General features: G+C 44.7%; 1 protein-coding gene across 6 annotated transcripts in view; it reads right to left on the bottom strand.

Annotated features, from left to right (window-relative positions):
- Positions 1-17,141, bottom strand: part of LOC144894007 (EP300-interacting inhibitor of differentiation 3-like) — a 74,872-nt gene that overhangs the window by 57,005 nt on the left and 726 nt on the right. For 3 of the 6 annotated variants that reach the window (XM_078785472.1, XM_078785473.1, XM_078785471.1), the window contains exon 2: positions 6,249-6,329. In XM_078785472.1, the coding sequence (XP_078641598.1) occupies positions 6,249-6,312 (64 nt within the window). In that variant the 5' untranslated portion in view covers positions 6,313-6,329. Of the gene's footprint in view, positions 1-6,248; positions 6,330-16,592; positions 16,842-17,141 lie in introns of those variants that run through there. The other 3 variants (XM_078785469.1, XM_078785470.1, XM_078785468.1) reach the window with 2 other exon arrangements.

The raw sequence follows: 17,141 nt of genomic DNA, 5'->3' as shown, positions 1-17,141 counted from the left end.
CTGGCTGAGCTCCAGAGATCCTGTGTGGAGATGGGAGAAACTTCCAGAAGGACAACCTTCACCACAACACTCCACCGATCTGGGCTTTATGGCAGAGTGGCTAGACGGAAGCCTCTCCTCAGTGAAAGACACATGAATGCCCGCTTGGAGTTTGCAAAAAGGCACCTCAAGGACTCTCAGACTGTGAGAAATAAGACTCTGTGGGCTCTAGGAAGAGTCCTGGTTGTTCCAAACTTCTTCCATTTAAGAATTATGGAGGCCACTGTGCTCTTGGGAACCTTCAATGCAGCAGAAATTTTTTTGTAGGCTTCCCCAAATCTGTGCCTCGACACAATCCTGTCTCTGAGCTCCGCAGGCAGTTCCTTCGACCTCATGGCTTGGTTTTTGCTCCGATATGCATTGTCAGCTGTGAGACCTTATATAGACAGGTGTGTGCCTTTCCAAATCATGTCCAATCAATTGAATTTACCACAGGTTGACTCCAATCAAGGTGTAGAAACATCTCAAAGATGATCAAGAGAAATGGGAGGCACCTGAGCTAAATTTCAAGTGTCATCGCAAAGGGTCTGAATACTTATGTCAATGTGATATTTCAGTTTTTTCTTTTTAATAAATTTGCAAAACGTTCTAAAATCCCGTTTTCTCTTTGTCATTATGGGGTATTGAGTGGAGATTGATGAGGGAAAAAATGAATTTAAACGATTTCAGCATAAGGCTGCAACATAACAAAATGTGAAAAAGTGCAGGGGTCTGAATACTTTCTGAATGCACTGTAGGTCCCTTAAAGGAGTTATTTCATAGGACAAGATTACAATAGTCCCTTCAACTTATCTAGTGGGTTAGTACGTCATAATGCGTTGGAGCAAGGGTAGAGAAGGTTCTTCCTCTTTTCATTGTGGGTAATAATAGCGCACCCTGTGTTCATTTAATAGGAGGCTTGGTTCTGCGAGTGCTGGAGGAGGATGAACCGCCTCATTTGCATATCGCGCCATAATCCAATGACCCCTTTCTTTTATTCCCAATCTTCTCTCACGACCCACAAGGACACAGATTCCACACTATTTCACACCACACGATGGCACCCATACCATGTCACCTATATCATAATTACAATTAAAGGATTCTACAGGCTGAGGTGCTCGTATGGTGAAAATTTCCTGTCAATCGGTCCAACAACTGCAGAGAAAACGATTTTTAAAGGAAATAAATCCGAAAAATGGCAGCGGCACAATCATTCACATGGCCTGAAAATAAAAAATTGAGAGTTTCTTCTTCACACAATAATAACTTCCAGACTGTGCAACCCAATCATGTTGAAATTTTAAAAACTTATTCACCTTTATGACAGCTACATAACATTAAGGTTTCATGTTGATCAATGCAGCGGTTCAAGAGATATAAGGTTTTTAAGATTGTTGTTCAATTATTCATTGTGGCCAAACCATGTGACTTATCGCTACTTCCCAAATAAAGTTTTAACTTCCAGACATGGGCAACTTAAGTCTGAAGTTTCCCTTTGATATCTTCCAAAATAATGAAGGAGATAGGTTTTAAAGTTTATACTTCAAAGCGTCATAACTCCTAAACGATGCGACGTTCGAGTTGTTGGATTATCAGAGGGAACTTAAACTCAAGGAGTTGGAATGAATGAGAGAACGGTGAGAGGTAGCATCCATGCCGGCTAGTTCGACAACCAGTCAGAACGCCTGGGATGTTGGTAGGCATGTGAGGCTGGTTCCACCCTTCAATGAAAAAGAGGTAGCCAAGTTTTTTTTACACTTTGAGAAAGTGGCTCAAATGCTAAAATGGCCTGTGGGGTCCTGGACAATGTTAGTGCAAAGTGTTCTGGTGGGTAAAGCTCAAGATATCTATTCGGCTTTACCGATTGACAAATGTACAGATTATGAGGAAGTGAAGAAAGCCATTCTCAAAGCCTATGAATTGGTCCCTGAAGCTTACCAGCAAAAATTCCAGAAAGCCAGGAAGAGAGAGAGTGAGACCCATGTGGAGTTTGCCAGAATGAAGGAAACCATGTTTGATCGGTGGTGTGACTCGAAGGGGATTGGGAAAGACTTCGAACTGTTGCGACAATTGATCTTGGTGGAGGAATTCAAACAGTGTGTCCACGAGGACATTAAAGTACATCTGGAGGAAAAGAAGGTACCAGAGTTGTATGAGGCAGCAACCGTGGCAGATGACTATGCCTTGACACACAGGATGGAGTTCCACAAACCTAACTTCCCGCCTAGAGTTCGCCAGGGGAGTTATGGTACATCTGGTGCGGAGAACGAAGATTCATGGGGGCGGCCCAGAGATGACCATGAGGACACATCTGATACCACGACTTTTAGGGATCAGAAGACTACAGTTCCAAGACAGACTTATCTTCCGGGGGGCTCGAGGCAGACCACGAGTTTTTCCTCTGGGCCTACTTGCGCTTTTTGCAAGAAACCTGGGCATTTGATGTCCCAATGTTACGCCCTGAAAAGGAAAAATCAGGAGCTGAGTCAGACTAGTACAACTCCGAATGCATTGGCAAATGCGAGAAATCGTCCTTGGAGGACAGTGCCTTGTGAAGGTTCCCATGCCAAAGTTACGGCATCACAGAACGACCTTGTTCAAGAGGGTTACAAACCTTTTATTTCAGACGGGTTTGTGTCACTGGATGGAAACCTGACTAACCAAAGACCTGTTAGGGTATTGAGGGACACAGGAGCACATCAATCTTTGATGCTTGAGGGCATTTTGCCATTGTCAGAGAAGACGGCAACTGGTGTTAGTGTTCGTTTACAGGGGGTTGGTGGCTATGTTAAAGCCCCACTTCATGTCATCCATTTGGTGTTAGTGTTCTGGTGTTAGTGTTAGTGTTCGTTTACACCAGTAACACCAGAACACTAACACCAGAACACTAACTAACGCCGGCTGATGAGCCCCGTCCGTGATGGGGACTGGGGCTTGAGACAGTGTCCCACGAACGAGGAATTCCCAGTAAGCGCGAGTCATCAGCTCGCGTTGATTAAGTCCCTGCCCTTTGTACACACCGCCCGTCGCTACTACCGATCGGACGGTTTGGTGAGATCCTCGGATCAGCCCCTGCACGGGCCGTTCTCGGCTCGTGCCGGTGCGCCGAAAAGATGAGCGAACTTGACTGTCTAGAGGAAGTAAAAGTCGTAACAAGTTAACTGGTGTTAGTGTTCGTTTACAGGGGGTTGGTGGCTATGTTAAAGCCCCACTTCATGTCATCCATTTGCAGTCTGATTTGGTGTCAGGACCTGTCACCGTAGGTTTACAAGCCACTCTTCGTGTAGAGGGAGTATCTTTTGTTATCGGGAATGATTTGGCCGGTGGTCAAGTTTCTGGTAACCCGATGTTTGTTAAAAAGCCTAAAAATAACGCCGCGCAGTTAGAGCAGGAGATTCCGGGTATCTTTCCATCCTGTACCGCGACTCGTGCTATGGGAAGGAAGCGCTATGAAGAGAAGAGGAAGGTACTGACGTCACGCTTGGCACAGACGCGTCTTGTCAAGTACCCTGAAAATAAGTGTCAGCACACACGAGTCATGAATGGAGGCAATGTTGGCAAGCTCTTTGTAGGTGGACTGAACTTCAAAACAAGGGAAGATGTTCTGGACTCTGTCTTTGGCAAATATGGACCGCTCTTGGAAGTGCTGCTAATAAAAGACAGGGAGACGCAAAAGTCAAGAGGGTTTGGCTTTGTCACGTTTGAAAACCCAAAGGATGCCAAAGATGCAGAAAAGGATTTGAATGGCAAGGATTTGCATGGTCGGACCATAACAGTAGAGAAGGCAGGCCATGGGCGTCGAGGGGGCTACAGAGGAGGAAAACGTGGAGGTAGTTTCAGGGGTGGCTATGGCTCCCGGGGTGGGAGTAGTAGTTTTGGTGGTGGCCGCAGTCGATATTACTATGGAGGCTCCCAGAGTTACGGCAGCTCCCGAAGGGATGATTATCAGGGTAGTGGACGAGAAGGAGACCGCTATTCACGTGACTACAGCGACAAGCGTTCCAACCATGATTATTATGAAAGTTAGGAAGAGTTGAAGCACTGAATGCTGCGGAGCAGCCGAGCCAAGATTCCCACACGGATTAACCGTGAACTCCACGTTCCTAAAGGCGTCCATGTAGTGAACTTTCCTACACGGATTAACTGTGAACTCCACGTTCCTAAAGGCGTCCATGTAGTGAATACTTCCAGGCCTCACCACCCAACCACCATGAAACCTGGCTCTCAGCTCGGCCTCCCTAAAAAAGTGCTATAGATTTGCTTGACTTTGGATTTTTGATCACACCCCCTTAACCTTCATTCAAAAAATGAAAAATAAAATTAGAGGTTGATGAGATGGAGTTTGGCTTTGCAGGAGTTCAACTTGGAAATTGAGAATGTAAAGGACAGGGACAATGTCGTTGCTGATGCTTTGTCCAGAGTGAGCTAACGTTGGAAATATCTGTAGGTTGTTTGAAGTTTTGCTGCTTTACTTTTGGGAAATATTGATTATTGTTGCTCACGGGAATTGATGATTTGGGGGTGAGTTTACTTTTGTTTGTTGGGAGAGTTTTGCCTTCAAAGAAAGTTTTCACCATGTTCAAACTTTCTTTCTTGAAGGGGGTGGGGGAGGAAGTGTTACGGATTCATCACTTCCGTTGTTGTGGTTTTCATCCACTTGAAACATTTCTGGTTCCATGTATCATTATTATTATTGTGGTTTGAGGGAAATGACGGTTATTGTTGTCAAAAGGTAAAAAGGTTAATGTTTTAAATGAAACCGGAACTGGACGACGACGAAGCGGAAGGGGAAAGAAAAAGGGTGGAACGAGTGAAGTCGGAGAAGAAGCAAGTCGTTTCTTCGTCCTGAGCGAATGTTGGCGAACAACAGTCACTAGCGAACTTTCAGGGTTCCCATGAAAGGGATCCCTATGACAGCGTGGTTAGCACTGTGACGGATTAACCTGCGTGTCAGGTTTTGCTATTGATTCAGGAGAGAATCATCGCAGTGCTGTTGCGCCATGAGACCAGGCCGTCGGCCATTTTGACTCGTGCAGGACTTGTGCTTCGCTCGCGGTTTCGTTTCCTTTCGACAATTCTCACCGCATTCAGACGTCGATCTGGGGCGTGTGTGTGACGTGGCTTTTTGAAGGCTAATTCGTCCATACCCGAGGGTGTGATCTCTCAGTCGCCTGTAGGGCGCCTTTGGATTTCCCAGTCACCTTGAGGGCGCCTTTGTACAGCTTCGGCTGTGTGACTGCCCTTGCCATCCGCATGGGATTCTGGTCTCGATTGGACAGCGTTCTCGCGATCGCTGGAGCAAATCAACTTCGTCTTGAAGCCGGGAATAAGAGACATTGGGGAATGTTCTTGTTACACTCACTTGGAGCACAGTGAGTTATATATTACAAAACTGATGGTACCATCATAGGACATATTGATTGTACTTTTGAATACTATTGTTGTTGTACTGTTATTCTTGTGTGATCTTAATACAATATTTGTTTGTGAGTAACAATTGGGGTGGCTTCTCCATTGATCTTTGACACACAGAATAACACATTTTTCTGCCGTGACTTCTCTCGAGGCTCGGAGGTACACCGTGACCAGGGGGTCGGGGAGGAGCACGTAACAAAAAAACAAAACAAAAACAAAAACCACCTTTAGAGGCCATTTCCCCCGCAAAGCGGGGGTTGGCCTTTTTCGGGCACCGTGGTTGTTGTTGTTTTTGTTGGTCCCCTTTTTGAAGCAATGTTTTACGGCCGGATGCCCTTCCTACCGCCAACCCTGTTTGTCGCCTTTTACGACACACAGGGAATTACCAGTGAACTGGTACTCAATTAGCCGACCTCGGAAAGATGACAGGCTGAATCAACCCCCCTGGCATTAATTCAGCGATCGACCGGGATTCGAACCCAGGATCCTAGGATCCTAAGCTGGCACCCTAGCCGCTAAGCCAACACCAGGCTGGAGGAGCACGTAACACCTATGTCATAATTAGCAGTAAAAAATTATACAGGTCTAGCTAATCAATTGGTGAAATATGTGTGCCAATCGGACCAACGGTTGCAGAGAACATTTATTTTAAAGTTTTTGGACCTGGAAATAGGAGGCGGGGGAGAGTGGGGGAATAAACTATAGTAATAACAATAGGTATTTCTTTACATTGTATGTGGAGGAAACCTAATAAAAACTTCTTGATTCGGATGCCGATGGAAGTCTGTCTGGTGAGTCGGTGTTCTACAAACCTTTTTCAATGAGGTCCTCAGCTTGTTCCAGAGTAGATGCGAGGACATTGTTTTCTGCTCTCATAATTTCTTCAGGATTGTCTAAAACCACGGTAGTAACAATATTAAATTGGTTAGCAAAGTTTTTAAGCAAATCATTTTCTTGAAATGTCAATGTCTAAATATTGCATGGAATCAGGGTATTAGAAAAACAAAAAACAATTCGCACCTGTGACCGAAGGAAGCACTTCAGTTTGACATTGTAAGCGTTGTTATTACTAACATATACGAGTCTATAAGCATATATATATATATATATATATATATATATATATATATATATATATATATATATATATATATATATATACGTATATATATATAAGTTCAAAACACACCTGGTCACAAGTGTGCCGCACTGACCGGGTCCTCAGTCGAGGTCCTCAGCATCATCCCGTTTCGGCCCTTCAACCTCGATACGGTCAGCTAAGGTGGGCCAGCAGGGGCACGTACACATCCACATGCAGCAACTGCATCTGGCTGCGTACATACCCCCACCCCCAGCCAGTGCGAACAACAACAACAACAACAACACCTCCACATCCAGAATCCACAGCACCAAACAAACATGGTGGAACACTCAAACACCCACCTTTACACCCTTCACCACTCACCAACAAAACACACCAGATCATTCATACACATACATACACACCCATACACACACATACATACAGAACACCAACCAAACAACCACCTACACTTACATCATACACCACTCAACACACAAAAACACACTCATGCAAAAATTAATTCATGCAAAAACACACACCCTCACCCACTCACTCATATACACAAAATAAGAAGTAATAATGGTAACAAAAAAAATAAAATAAAAAAAATAAAAAAAATACACACAACCAACCTACACCGTTCGACGTGCCTCCATAAACTTCCTCCATATCCAAAATGAGCCTTTCAAGGCAACCTGGGCCACCTCGTCACACATCCTCCTTCTTTCTGTCCCACACACTCCCAGCCCAGCAAGAAATGCAGAAAAGGAATTGCCAATATACCCTCTACACCCCACCTCAAATGGCTGACACGAAACGTGCCAACCCTTCTCCCGGCACTCTGCCTCCAGATATATATATATATATATATATATATATATATATTAGGGTGGGCTTCAAAAAAGCAAAATGCAGATTTTCTCCGGGACATGGTCTATTTTTGTTCCTTTTGGTGTCAAAGGAAACCACACCAAATGTGAATGGAATCCAATAATATTTAGGGGTGCCACATCAGTGATGAATTTTCCCCCATGCAAAAATAGGAATTCCCATTTTTTGGGCTGTATATACACAAAATAAATACATAATTATATATATACATTAAATATAATATTAAAAATAAATATATAGTAAATATACATTAAATAATAAATATACAGAAATACACATTATACATTATATATATACAATATATTATACATACAGTTTTGAGACTTCCTATGATCACTATCTGGGCAATTTTCATGCATGTTTTGTACAGGTTCCCAGGGTCAGGGGTACGCTTTTTTAGTGTGTAATATGTAGGCCTAACTTATTGACTGTGGCTCTTTTGTAGAGAGTGACCCTGTGGAGTAAGAATTAACAGGATTTTACCCACATTCTTGCTTATTTTGCAGATATGGCATGTGCTAGTACCAGTGTTTGATTGAAAACTCGGGCTCAGGATAATGTGTATCTCATTGGGTCCACTTCTGGAGATGCCATCAAAGGTGCCAAGCTCCCGACTGTGCATCACTCTCTTGTCCTGTTTTTCCATCACCTGAATCGCACTGCCTGGGAGAGTGCAACCCTCACCATTGAAGAGGTTGTGAAGTTCTGGGAAAAAGCTCACCTACCTACAACGACGAAGCAGCACTGCATCCATCGTTTGGAGAGGCTATATGAAGAATGGAGGAGCCTCCAAAAAGGTGCAAAGCGGGGTGGTGCGACCCAAGAGAAAAAGGAAGCATCCTTCAAGGCCTCCTTGGAGAAGACGTTTGATCTTAGGCATGCAGATTCGGAGGCCATAATCACCAACCCCGAGGACAGGAAGTTTCTTCACGATCAATTCTCAGAGAGGAAGGCTTCAATGGGATCTGTAGACACTGTGTTGGAAGCAAAAACGTTCTTGTGTGTTTGAAAGATCAGCAGCCACGAGATGATTATCGTGAACTCCTAGAACTGACTGTCATCTACATGGGAGGAATCCCACCTCGTGGAATCCGGATCATGGCTCCAGGAGCAATGCACAGAGCCAGATGGATGGCAAAAGCACTATATTCACTACAGGTGTTCATGTTTCGGTCAGAGTTCCACTTGACACTTCGAGAGGCGAGAGAACTCCGAGCCTTCAACATTTTTGTCTGCCTTGTGTATGTACAGGCTTGGTTTCGGGCTCCACAAGCTATTGAGGCTCCCCTGAATGACATTAACCTCTTCAATAAGTTGGAAAAGTTTGAACAAATCAATCAGAAGATGGCTCAGGCAGCCTTGAAGGCACTTGGCCGCCACACGTGGTACATGAGCCCAGTACTATTAGCATTTGCATTCTTTGACACCAGAATTGACAAAGAAAGCAAGATCAATATGATTGAAGCATTGAAAAATGATGGTGAAAACCCCTCTCCAAAGAGACCAGCTATCAAACGAGGAACCACCCTGTCAATCGCTGGCCTCATAACAAAACACACCAAGCATTTCTTCAGCATCCTAGGGACCCCAACTGATTGGATGGATAAGGATCCTGGTTCATGGGAGCAAGAAACCAGCTTTCAGGAAGCAAAGAAAGCCGCCAGTGGCTTAGTCGTGGTGAACGACAGGGCAGAAAGGGGTGTCGCATTGATACAAGACTACAATAAGCTCCTTACAAAGGATGAAGAGCAAAAGCAAGCTCTGCTCCAAGTTGTTGCTGCTCACAGGAAGATGTACCCCGATGCCAAGAAGGCAACAGTGGTGAAACAGGCCCAGAAATGGGAGTTACATTTCTCATTATATTTGGGTTTTTTAATATTATGTGATATGGTGTCTCTTCATTTTATGAACTGAACATTTGGATTGTTATCATTGAATTTGAGTTTTCATAGCAATATAGTGCTATTTGAGCAGCTATTGTAACTTGTGTTTGCTAGAATACAAAGAAAGTGAGTGGAGGGTGGATTTTCATAAAACAAACTTCTGGTTTTGCTTTCGATCCATATATAGAAAAGTTTTGTAGACACCTTTAGTTTGAAGGCTGATGTGGCACCCCTAAATAAAATCAGATTGCTTTCATATTTGGTGTCTTTTCATTTTGGAACAAAAGGAACAACATAAAGCCATGTCCCAGTAAATATTTAAAAAAAATTATTTTGAGCACCACCCTAATATATATATATATATATATATATATATATATATATATATATATATATATATATATATATATATATATATATATATATATTGTTACATATTTATGGGAATGTATGTGAATTACTATTCAGGTCTTTGCTTATCAATGTGTAGTCGATTAAGGGTTGTTGTGGTTGGAGGGTCAGGAGCCCTTCTGGAAAAAGAGACCGGAAACGGAAGAAGAAAGACACGAGGTCGAGAGAAGCGACGAGGATTCTTCTTCCTCGCCCCGCTCCGACGAGAGGTGGGATCGATATTGAGCCGTGTGGAAAAGCGGCGTTCCCAATCCCGTCTGGCGAGAGGAGTTACCGAGACGGGTACCTACCCGGTGGACACGTCAAGCTGCCGTGGGGCCGTGCACCGACCCAGCGTCTGGCACCGTTCGCGGCACCGTCTACAAAGACGCGTACGGGTCGCACGTTGGGGCCTAACACGCGTGGCAAGCGGCGTGTGGCTTTTGCCTGCTTTACAGTACCCGCTTCGCGTGGCCAGGAGGGGGCTGCAGCCGTGGTTCCCGGTACGATACCTGCCCGGTGGAAAAACGTCCACCCGGGGTTCGTTCAACCGCCCGAGTGCGGCGAAGCCGACCATCATCTTGGTCAGGAGGGGCCCAGAGACATTGTGAGGGACAGAGACCAAAGGGGGCCGTGAGTACAAAAGGGGACACACGTATGTAAGATGGCCATCTTAATCATCTAGGGGATTGATTGTTGAGTGTGAATTGTGGATGGTGGATTGCTCGGGGAATATATCCTTGATTGTATCATTGAAATTGTATGGTATCATTACCATTGAAATATATCATTGAAAATCAGTTTTCTCTTGGGTGGAATTCATAGGGATTGCGTTGCGAAAGCGCATATATAATACCACTTTCTGGCGAAGTTCCTCTCACGGTCCGGGGGTCACCGAGACCAGGTAGTCACCGAGGGGACCATGTAACAATATATATATATATATATATATATATATATATATATATATATATATATATATATACATATATATATATATACTGTATATATATATATATATATATATATATATATATATATATATATATATAAATAAAGTTACATACATATATATACACATACATAAAGTGCCTATAGAAAGTCCACACCCCCTTTCAAAATTTTCACCTTTTGTTGTCTGATTTGGATTCAGTTAACAAAGGATTCTAGCCTGGAATTAAATTGCATTAAATCAGACCTTTCCCACCTTTATTTGCACATCGTATCCCGCAACTTGCAAGTGAAAAACTAATTGTACAAATTTCAGAAAATTATTTAGAAATACAAAACTATAATATCTTGGTTTGATAAGTGCCAACCCCCTTATAATAGCAATTGTAAGTTAGCTCGGGGGTAACCAATCACCTTCAAAATCATGATTATCATTAGGTGGGAGGCGTGGGAATTTGTGATGGCGCATCATCGACTTCACTCTAGTTCGTTTTGGGGTTACCTTTGCATTTTGTATAAAACCACCGTTAGAGGCCATTTTTCCCCGCAAGCGGGGGTTGGCCTTTTTCGGGGACCGTGGTTGTTGTTGTTTTTTGGTCCCCTTTTTGAAGCAATGTTTTACGGCAGGATGCCCTTCCTGCCGCCAACCCTTTTTGTCACCTTTTTACGACAAACAGGGAATTACCAGCGAACTGGTACTCAATTTGCCGACCTCGGAAGGATGACAGGCTGAGTCAACCCCCCTGGCGTTATACACTAGAAAAATATACACTAGAAATATACACTAGAATTTTGTATACACTGGAATATAAGACCTATCGCTTCGCTGATGGGAATACCAATCTTTGTGTAATTGTGAAAAAAAAACAGATTTTGTTAATGGAGAAAAATAAATTTGTATTGGGAAATGTATTTGTATTTTGGAGAAAAATAATGTAAATGAGTATGATTTGGCTTCGTGGATTTGGAATCAACGTGGTGGATAAAACATCTTTGTAGGGAGAGGGATACGTGGTTATGTTTACTTCCTGAGAGTGGTTTCATTGAAATCCAATCTCAAGTTAACAAAGGATTCTTGGGCGACTCTTCTCTCCGTGCAGAGATAACCAACTTTGGATCGTGGAGATAAAAAAAAATATATACTGTATATTTTTTGAATGAAAAACATTCCTGGGAGTTACCCGAATCCACGGTAGTTGGATTTATTGAAATCTGTTAATCCGTTCTCAGGTTATAACATGACAGACAGACAGACAAACACGGCTACCTTTTATAATATAGACTAGAATATAAGACCTGTCGCTTTGCTGACAGAAATACCAATCGTTGCTGCGATGGCTAATATATGGGAGAAGAAAAAAAATAGGATTCTTGGGAGATCCTGCTCTCCGTGCAGGGATAACCAACGTCGAATGTTGGCATTCGCAGTTTTGACACTCGTGTCCATGTAGCCATAAAAATAAAAAAATTCAACAATTTTTGGGGATCACAAACATTCCGGGGAGTAACCAAATCAACCGTAGTTGGATTTATTGAAATCTGTTCTCAAGTTATAACACAACAAACAGACAAACAGACAGACACGGCTCTTTTTATAATATGTGCTAAATATATGTGCTAATATGCATATGTGCTAATATGTGCTAATATAATAAAAAGACACGGCTCTTTTTATATGTGCTACTAATAATATTGTTGCGGTGGACGGAGCGAAATCCCATTCCCGGTACCAACACGTTACGGTGCTCGGACAGGAATCCCGCTACTGAACACCGAACCCTCCGGCGGTACACCAATTTAGATGGCCGAGCGAAAACCGTTGGTAACCACCAGAGTGATGGTAATGTCGTTACGGCCAATCTTTACTCTGGGTACGAACAATGGCGGATCAATGGAGGAAAAGACATTCACGGACAGAGAGAAAAGGAAAACGTTTTAACAATTTGATTTATTTACAGATATTTACAATGTAATTATTTAAATAGGAAAGAAAAAGGGGCGAGAAGCAGGAACTTAGCTTATTCTACGCCTTATTACGATTACTACAAATAAACACCACATGGGCCCAGCACACTTTCACGGGGGAAGGGAAGGGGAATGAACAAACAAACGTAGGAAACCTGATAGCACAAAGACTACAATGCTCTGGATACCTCCCAGCACGGCAGAGTGAGGTCGATCATCATCACGGATTTGGGCAGGTAAGGTCGTGCACACGTGCACCAAAAGACAGTCCGGCAGCCAGTGGAGAACAATGAATACGTGCAAAACGAGCAAGTTCAAGGCCTCTTTTCCGTGTCTACGTGCAGCGAGAGGGAGCAGGGAGAGTCCGGCCAAGAGAGCAATCACGTGCAAAGGCTGAGTGAACACGGCAGAGAGAGACATGCCCAGAGTCGAATAATCTTGCAGACACGTGGTGAGTGGGCCGAGGGAGAATGGCCAGAGCGAGCGAATGCACGTGTGCTGAGTCACAAAGTCCACGCCCAAGAGAGTGCAAAAACGTGTTCAATCCCTTTGTTCACCCTCGTCGAGGGAGGGGGGAATCTTGTAGGTGTCCTTGCTCCCTATTGGTGGAGCTCATTACTCCACCCCACAAGTTCCCCCAAAATGATTCAGGACCTGATTGGTGGGTTTCTGAGCCTGGACACCATGGTGTGCCTTTGAGCCAGGTGCGTTGACTGGCAAATTATCCCTTATGAGTGGAGGACCTGTCCTTCCTTTCCCCAACGCATAAAGACATAATAACCCGAAATAAGGGAAAAGGACTAAGTTAATGGTCTGCTATGAAATAACTATTCTAAGGGACCTGTATGGTGGTTGCCATTACTTTTTAGTGGTTTCCCAAAACCGCAACAATATGCATCCTGTCTAACCATATAGAGGTATAAGAGTTACTTATTCTTTCCTGTCCTTTCTCTAAAAGGGCCGAAGCTATAAGAAGGATTTCCGAAAACAGGATTTCTGTGATTTGTTGCTTGTATCAGAAGCGTGACCACCATTTTCACGACACTAGTAGATGCCCCGAAATGCCCCTATGAACTACTATCTCATATACAAGCTGAGTCAGGACCATTTGGAACTGTGTTTTTTTTTTTTCCTGCCCCGAGAGCATGTGAGGAACTTTAATAACAACACGACTGCTCGTTAGTTTCAAGGTGCGTATAAGCATCGCCTGATGAGACGCAATGTGAAGAATGGCACCGGCAGTTACCTGCTGAAAGACGACTGCCATTCTTCACACATTGTTGGACACAACAGTAGATGACGATCAGGTACAGATGTTGATGACAATAAATGGTAGCTGACGATGACATACTGGTGAAGACGGCACCATCCTGCTACACCACGATTAAACTGCTCCGTCTTTGCAAACGAGCTACAGAAGCTCTTATTGGGACACGTGTTGCAAAACAGATGCCAAATTTGATTGTGGTTCGGAATGATCAGTGACTGCGTGTATTATATGCCAGTGTTATGGACTTTCACAAACTTGCTGGGATATGAAACATTCCTATTGACATTTGTAATTCTTATCAAAATCAGGATTTGATTGTTTACTCCGAGCCATTAACGCAGGATAACTTTGTGTCTTGATTTCCAGTTGATTAGTTGCCTGGGCATTTTAATTAAGTTTGTGAGCCACTAACAATGGAACAAAAGGGTTTTATTTGTGTTTTCTTGTGAAATATTAATCCTTAATGTGAGCACGTTTGCTTTCTATTTGATCTGTCGCTCTTTTCTCTCTCACTCCATTCTTTTGGGTTTTTTTTAAATCAACATCTTGTTGATAGTTACCCAATCCCAACAAGCACATATCATTCATAGATAAACTCTGTGTGTGTGTGTGTGTGTGTGTGTGTGTGTGTGTGTGTGTGTGTGTGTGTGTGTGCGCACGCGCGCTTGTCTGTCTGCACTCACGTGCATCTATCTGCGTGTACCCGCCTGTGTGCGTGCGTCTGTGTGTGCGTGTGTCTGTCTGTACTCGTCGGTGTGTGTGAGCGAGTCTGCGTGTGTGTGTGTGTGTGTGTCTGTGCGTTCATCTGTGTGCATGAGTGTGTCTGCCTGCGTGTGGGTGTATGTGTGTGCGCATCTGTCTGTGCCCGCGCGTGTCTATCTGTGTGCACCTGCCTGTGTGCATGCGTCTGTCTGCACTCGTATGTGTGTGTGAGCGAGTCTTCCAGCGTGCGTCTGTCTGTGTTCGCGTGCGTCTATCTGCATGTACCTATCTGTGTGTGCGCGTATGCGCGCGCGTGTGTGTGTGTGTGTGTGTGTGTGTGTGTGTGTGTGTGTGTGTGTGTCTGCACTCGCGAGCATCTATCTGCATGTACCTGCCTGTGTGTGTGCGTCTGTGTGTGTGCATGAGTGTGTCTGCCTGTGTGTGTGTGTGTGTGTGTGTGTATGTCCGTGTGTCTGTCTGCGCTTGAGCGTGTCTATCTGCGTGCACCTGCCTGTGTGCGTGCGTATGTGTGTGAATGAGTATGTCTGCCCGCATGTATGTATATGTGTGTCTGTGTGTGTGCGCCTGTCTGCGCTCGTCTGTGTGTGTGTGTGCGTCTGTCTGCGTTCACGCGCGTCTGTCTGTGAGACGTGCGTGTTAGCTACCTCCGATATTGCGTGCATACACCAACAAATGAACAAACATGGTGGACAATGGCTTCAAAAATGAGCATCCTCTCCTTTCCAGTTAATATAGAGATCAGTGGTTCGTACATATACATCAAGACATTCCCTCACGGTCCCCCTGTGCTGTCTTTCCCTCGTGGTCCCCCTGTGCTATCTTTCCCTCGCGGTCCCCCTGTGCTGTCTTTCCCTCACGGTCCCCCTGTGCTGTCTTTCCCTCGTGGTCCCCCTGTGCTGTCTTTCCCTCGTGGTCCCCCTGTGCTGTCTTTCCCTCGTGGTCCCCCTGTGCTGTCTTTCCCTCGTGGTCCCCCTGTGCTGTCTTTCCCTCACGGTCCCCCTGTGCTGTCTTTCCCTCGTGGTCCCCCTGTGCTTTCTTTCCCTCGTGGTCCCCCTGTGCTGTCTTTCCCTCGCGGTCCCCCTGTGCTGTCTTTCCCTCACGGTCCCCCTGTGCTGTCTTTCCCTCACGGTCCCCCTGTGCTGTCTTTCCCTCACGGTCCCCCTGTGCTGTCTTTCCCTCACGGTCCCCCTGTGCTGTCTTTCCCTCGCGGTCCCCCTGTGCTGTCTTTCCCTCGCGGTCCCCCTGTGCTGTCTTTCCCTCGTGGTCCCCCTGTGCTCTTTCCCTCGCGGTCCCCCTGTGCTGTCTTTCCCTCGCGGTCCCCCAGTGCTGTCTTTCCCTCGCGGTCCCCCTGTGCTGTCTTCCCTCGCGGTCCCCCAGTGCTGTCTGTCCCTCGCGGTCCCCCTGTGCTGTCTTTCCCTCGCGGTCCCCCAGTGCTGTCTTTCCCTCGCGGTCCCCCTGTGCTGTCTTTCCCTCGCGGTCCCCCAGTGCTGTCTGTCCCTCGCGGTCCCCCTGTGCTGTCTTTCCCTCGCGGTCCCCCTGTGCTGTCTTTCCCTCGCGGTCGTCCTGTGCTGTCTTTCCCTCGCGGTTGTCCTGTGCTGTCTTTCCCTCGCGGTTGTCCTGTGCTGTCTTTCCCTCGCGGTTGTCCTGTGCTGTCTTTCCCTCGCGGTTGTCAGCTCTTTCACGAGCCTCGATTGAGTATATTAAAAAAAAAAAAAAAAAAAAAAAAAAAAAAAACTTGATGGGAACCGGGTTCAAGTATTAATGCAACTGTACATTTTATTTCCACATTAGATTAATTAACATTAACGATAAACGACATCATTAACGATAACGACATTAACGATAACGACAATTAACGATAAACGACAACGATTAACGCAAGGACATTAACGAATGCTTTCACGTCTGTCTTCAGAAAGATTTGTACACATGAGCAATGTCGCCTTGCTTTACACTCTCTAGTATAGCGTTGGGACTGTCCCTCGTCTCTGGTGATTACCTTTGATATGGTCCATGAGAGTACGGTATTGTTGCCGAATCTCTCGACGCCTTTGTTCCTCTTCATAATTTCTGTCGTCTCCATTCACTCTTCCTGGTGCTGCCATGGTGGAAGTTATTTTTGCTGATGTGCGGTGAAAAGCAGAAAAGGTAAGGATCACCTCAACAATCTGCCACACTTATGCGCATCCCATAAAAAACAACAACAAGTACAGATGACATCACGTGTTCCGTTCTGGCGCGACTCCGTTGACTGACATTTGTCAGAATTTTATTATATTCTTGTATATTTTGTGTATAATTATTTTGTGAAACAGATATATCGTCCTATATAAATTTCACTTCAAAGGGATGAACAAAATAACAGCAAGTGGAAAAAAACTGGAACCAGCTTCACTCGATAAATCACAGCTATACACCCGAAAGCAAATGTACCACGAAATTTCAATGGGATCTTACTGCGTCCTTGGACGAATGTCGCACTAAATTGCCAAGAGAACTAGAAAGAGCAATCAGAGATTGCAGACCGTCACCAGGATAAATATATTTT

The sequence above is a fragment of the Myxine glutinosa genome, chromosome 10, assembly GCF_964187855.1.
Source record: "Myxine glutinosa chromosome 10, kmMyxGlut1.1, whole genome shotgun sequence".
In the NCBI taxonomy this organism is placed as follows: Eukaryota; Metazoa; Chordata; class Myxini; order Myxiniformes; family Myxinidae; genus Myxine; species Myxine glutinosa.
Note: the sequence above shows the minus strand (reverse complement) of the source record. Positions and strands in the feature narration are given on the sequence as shown.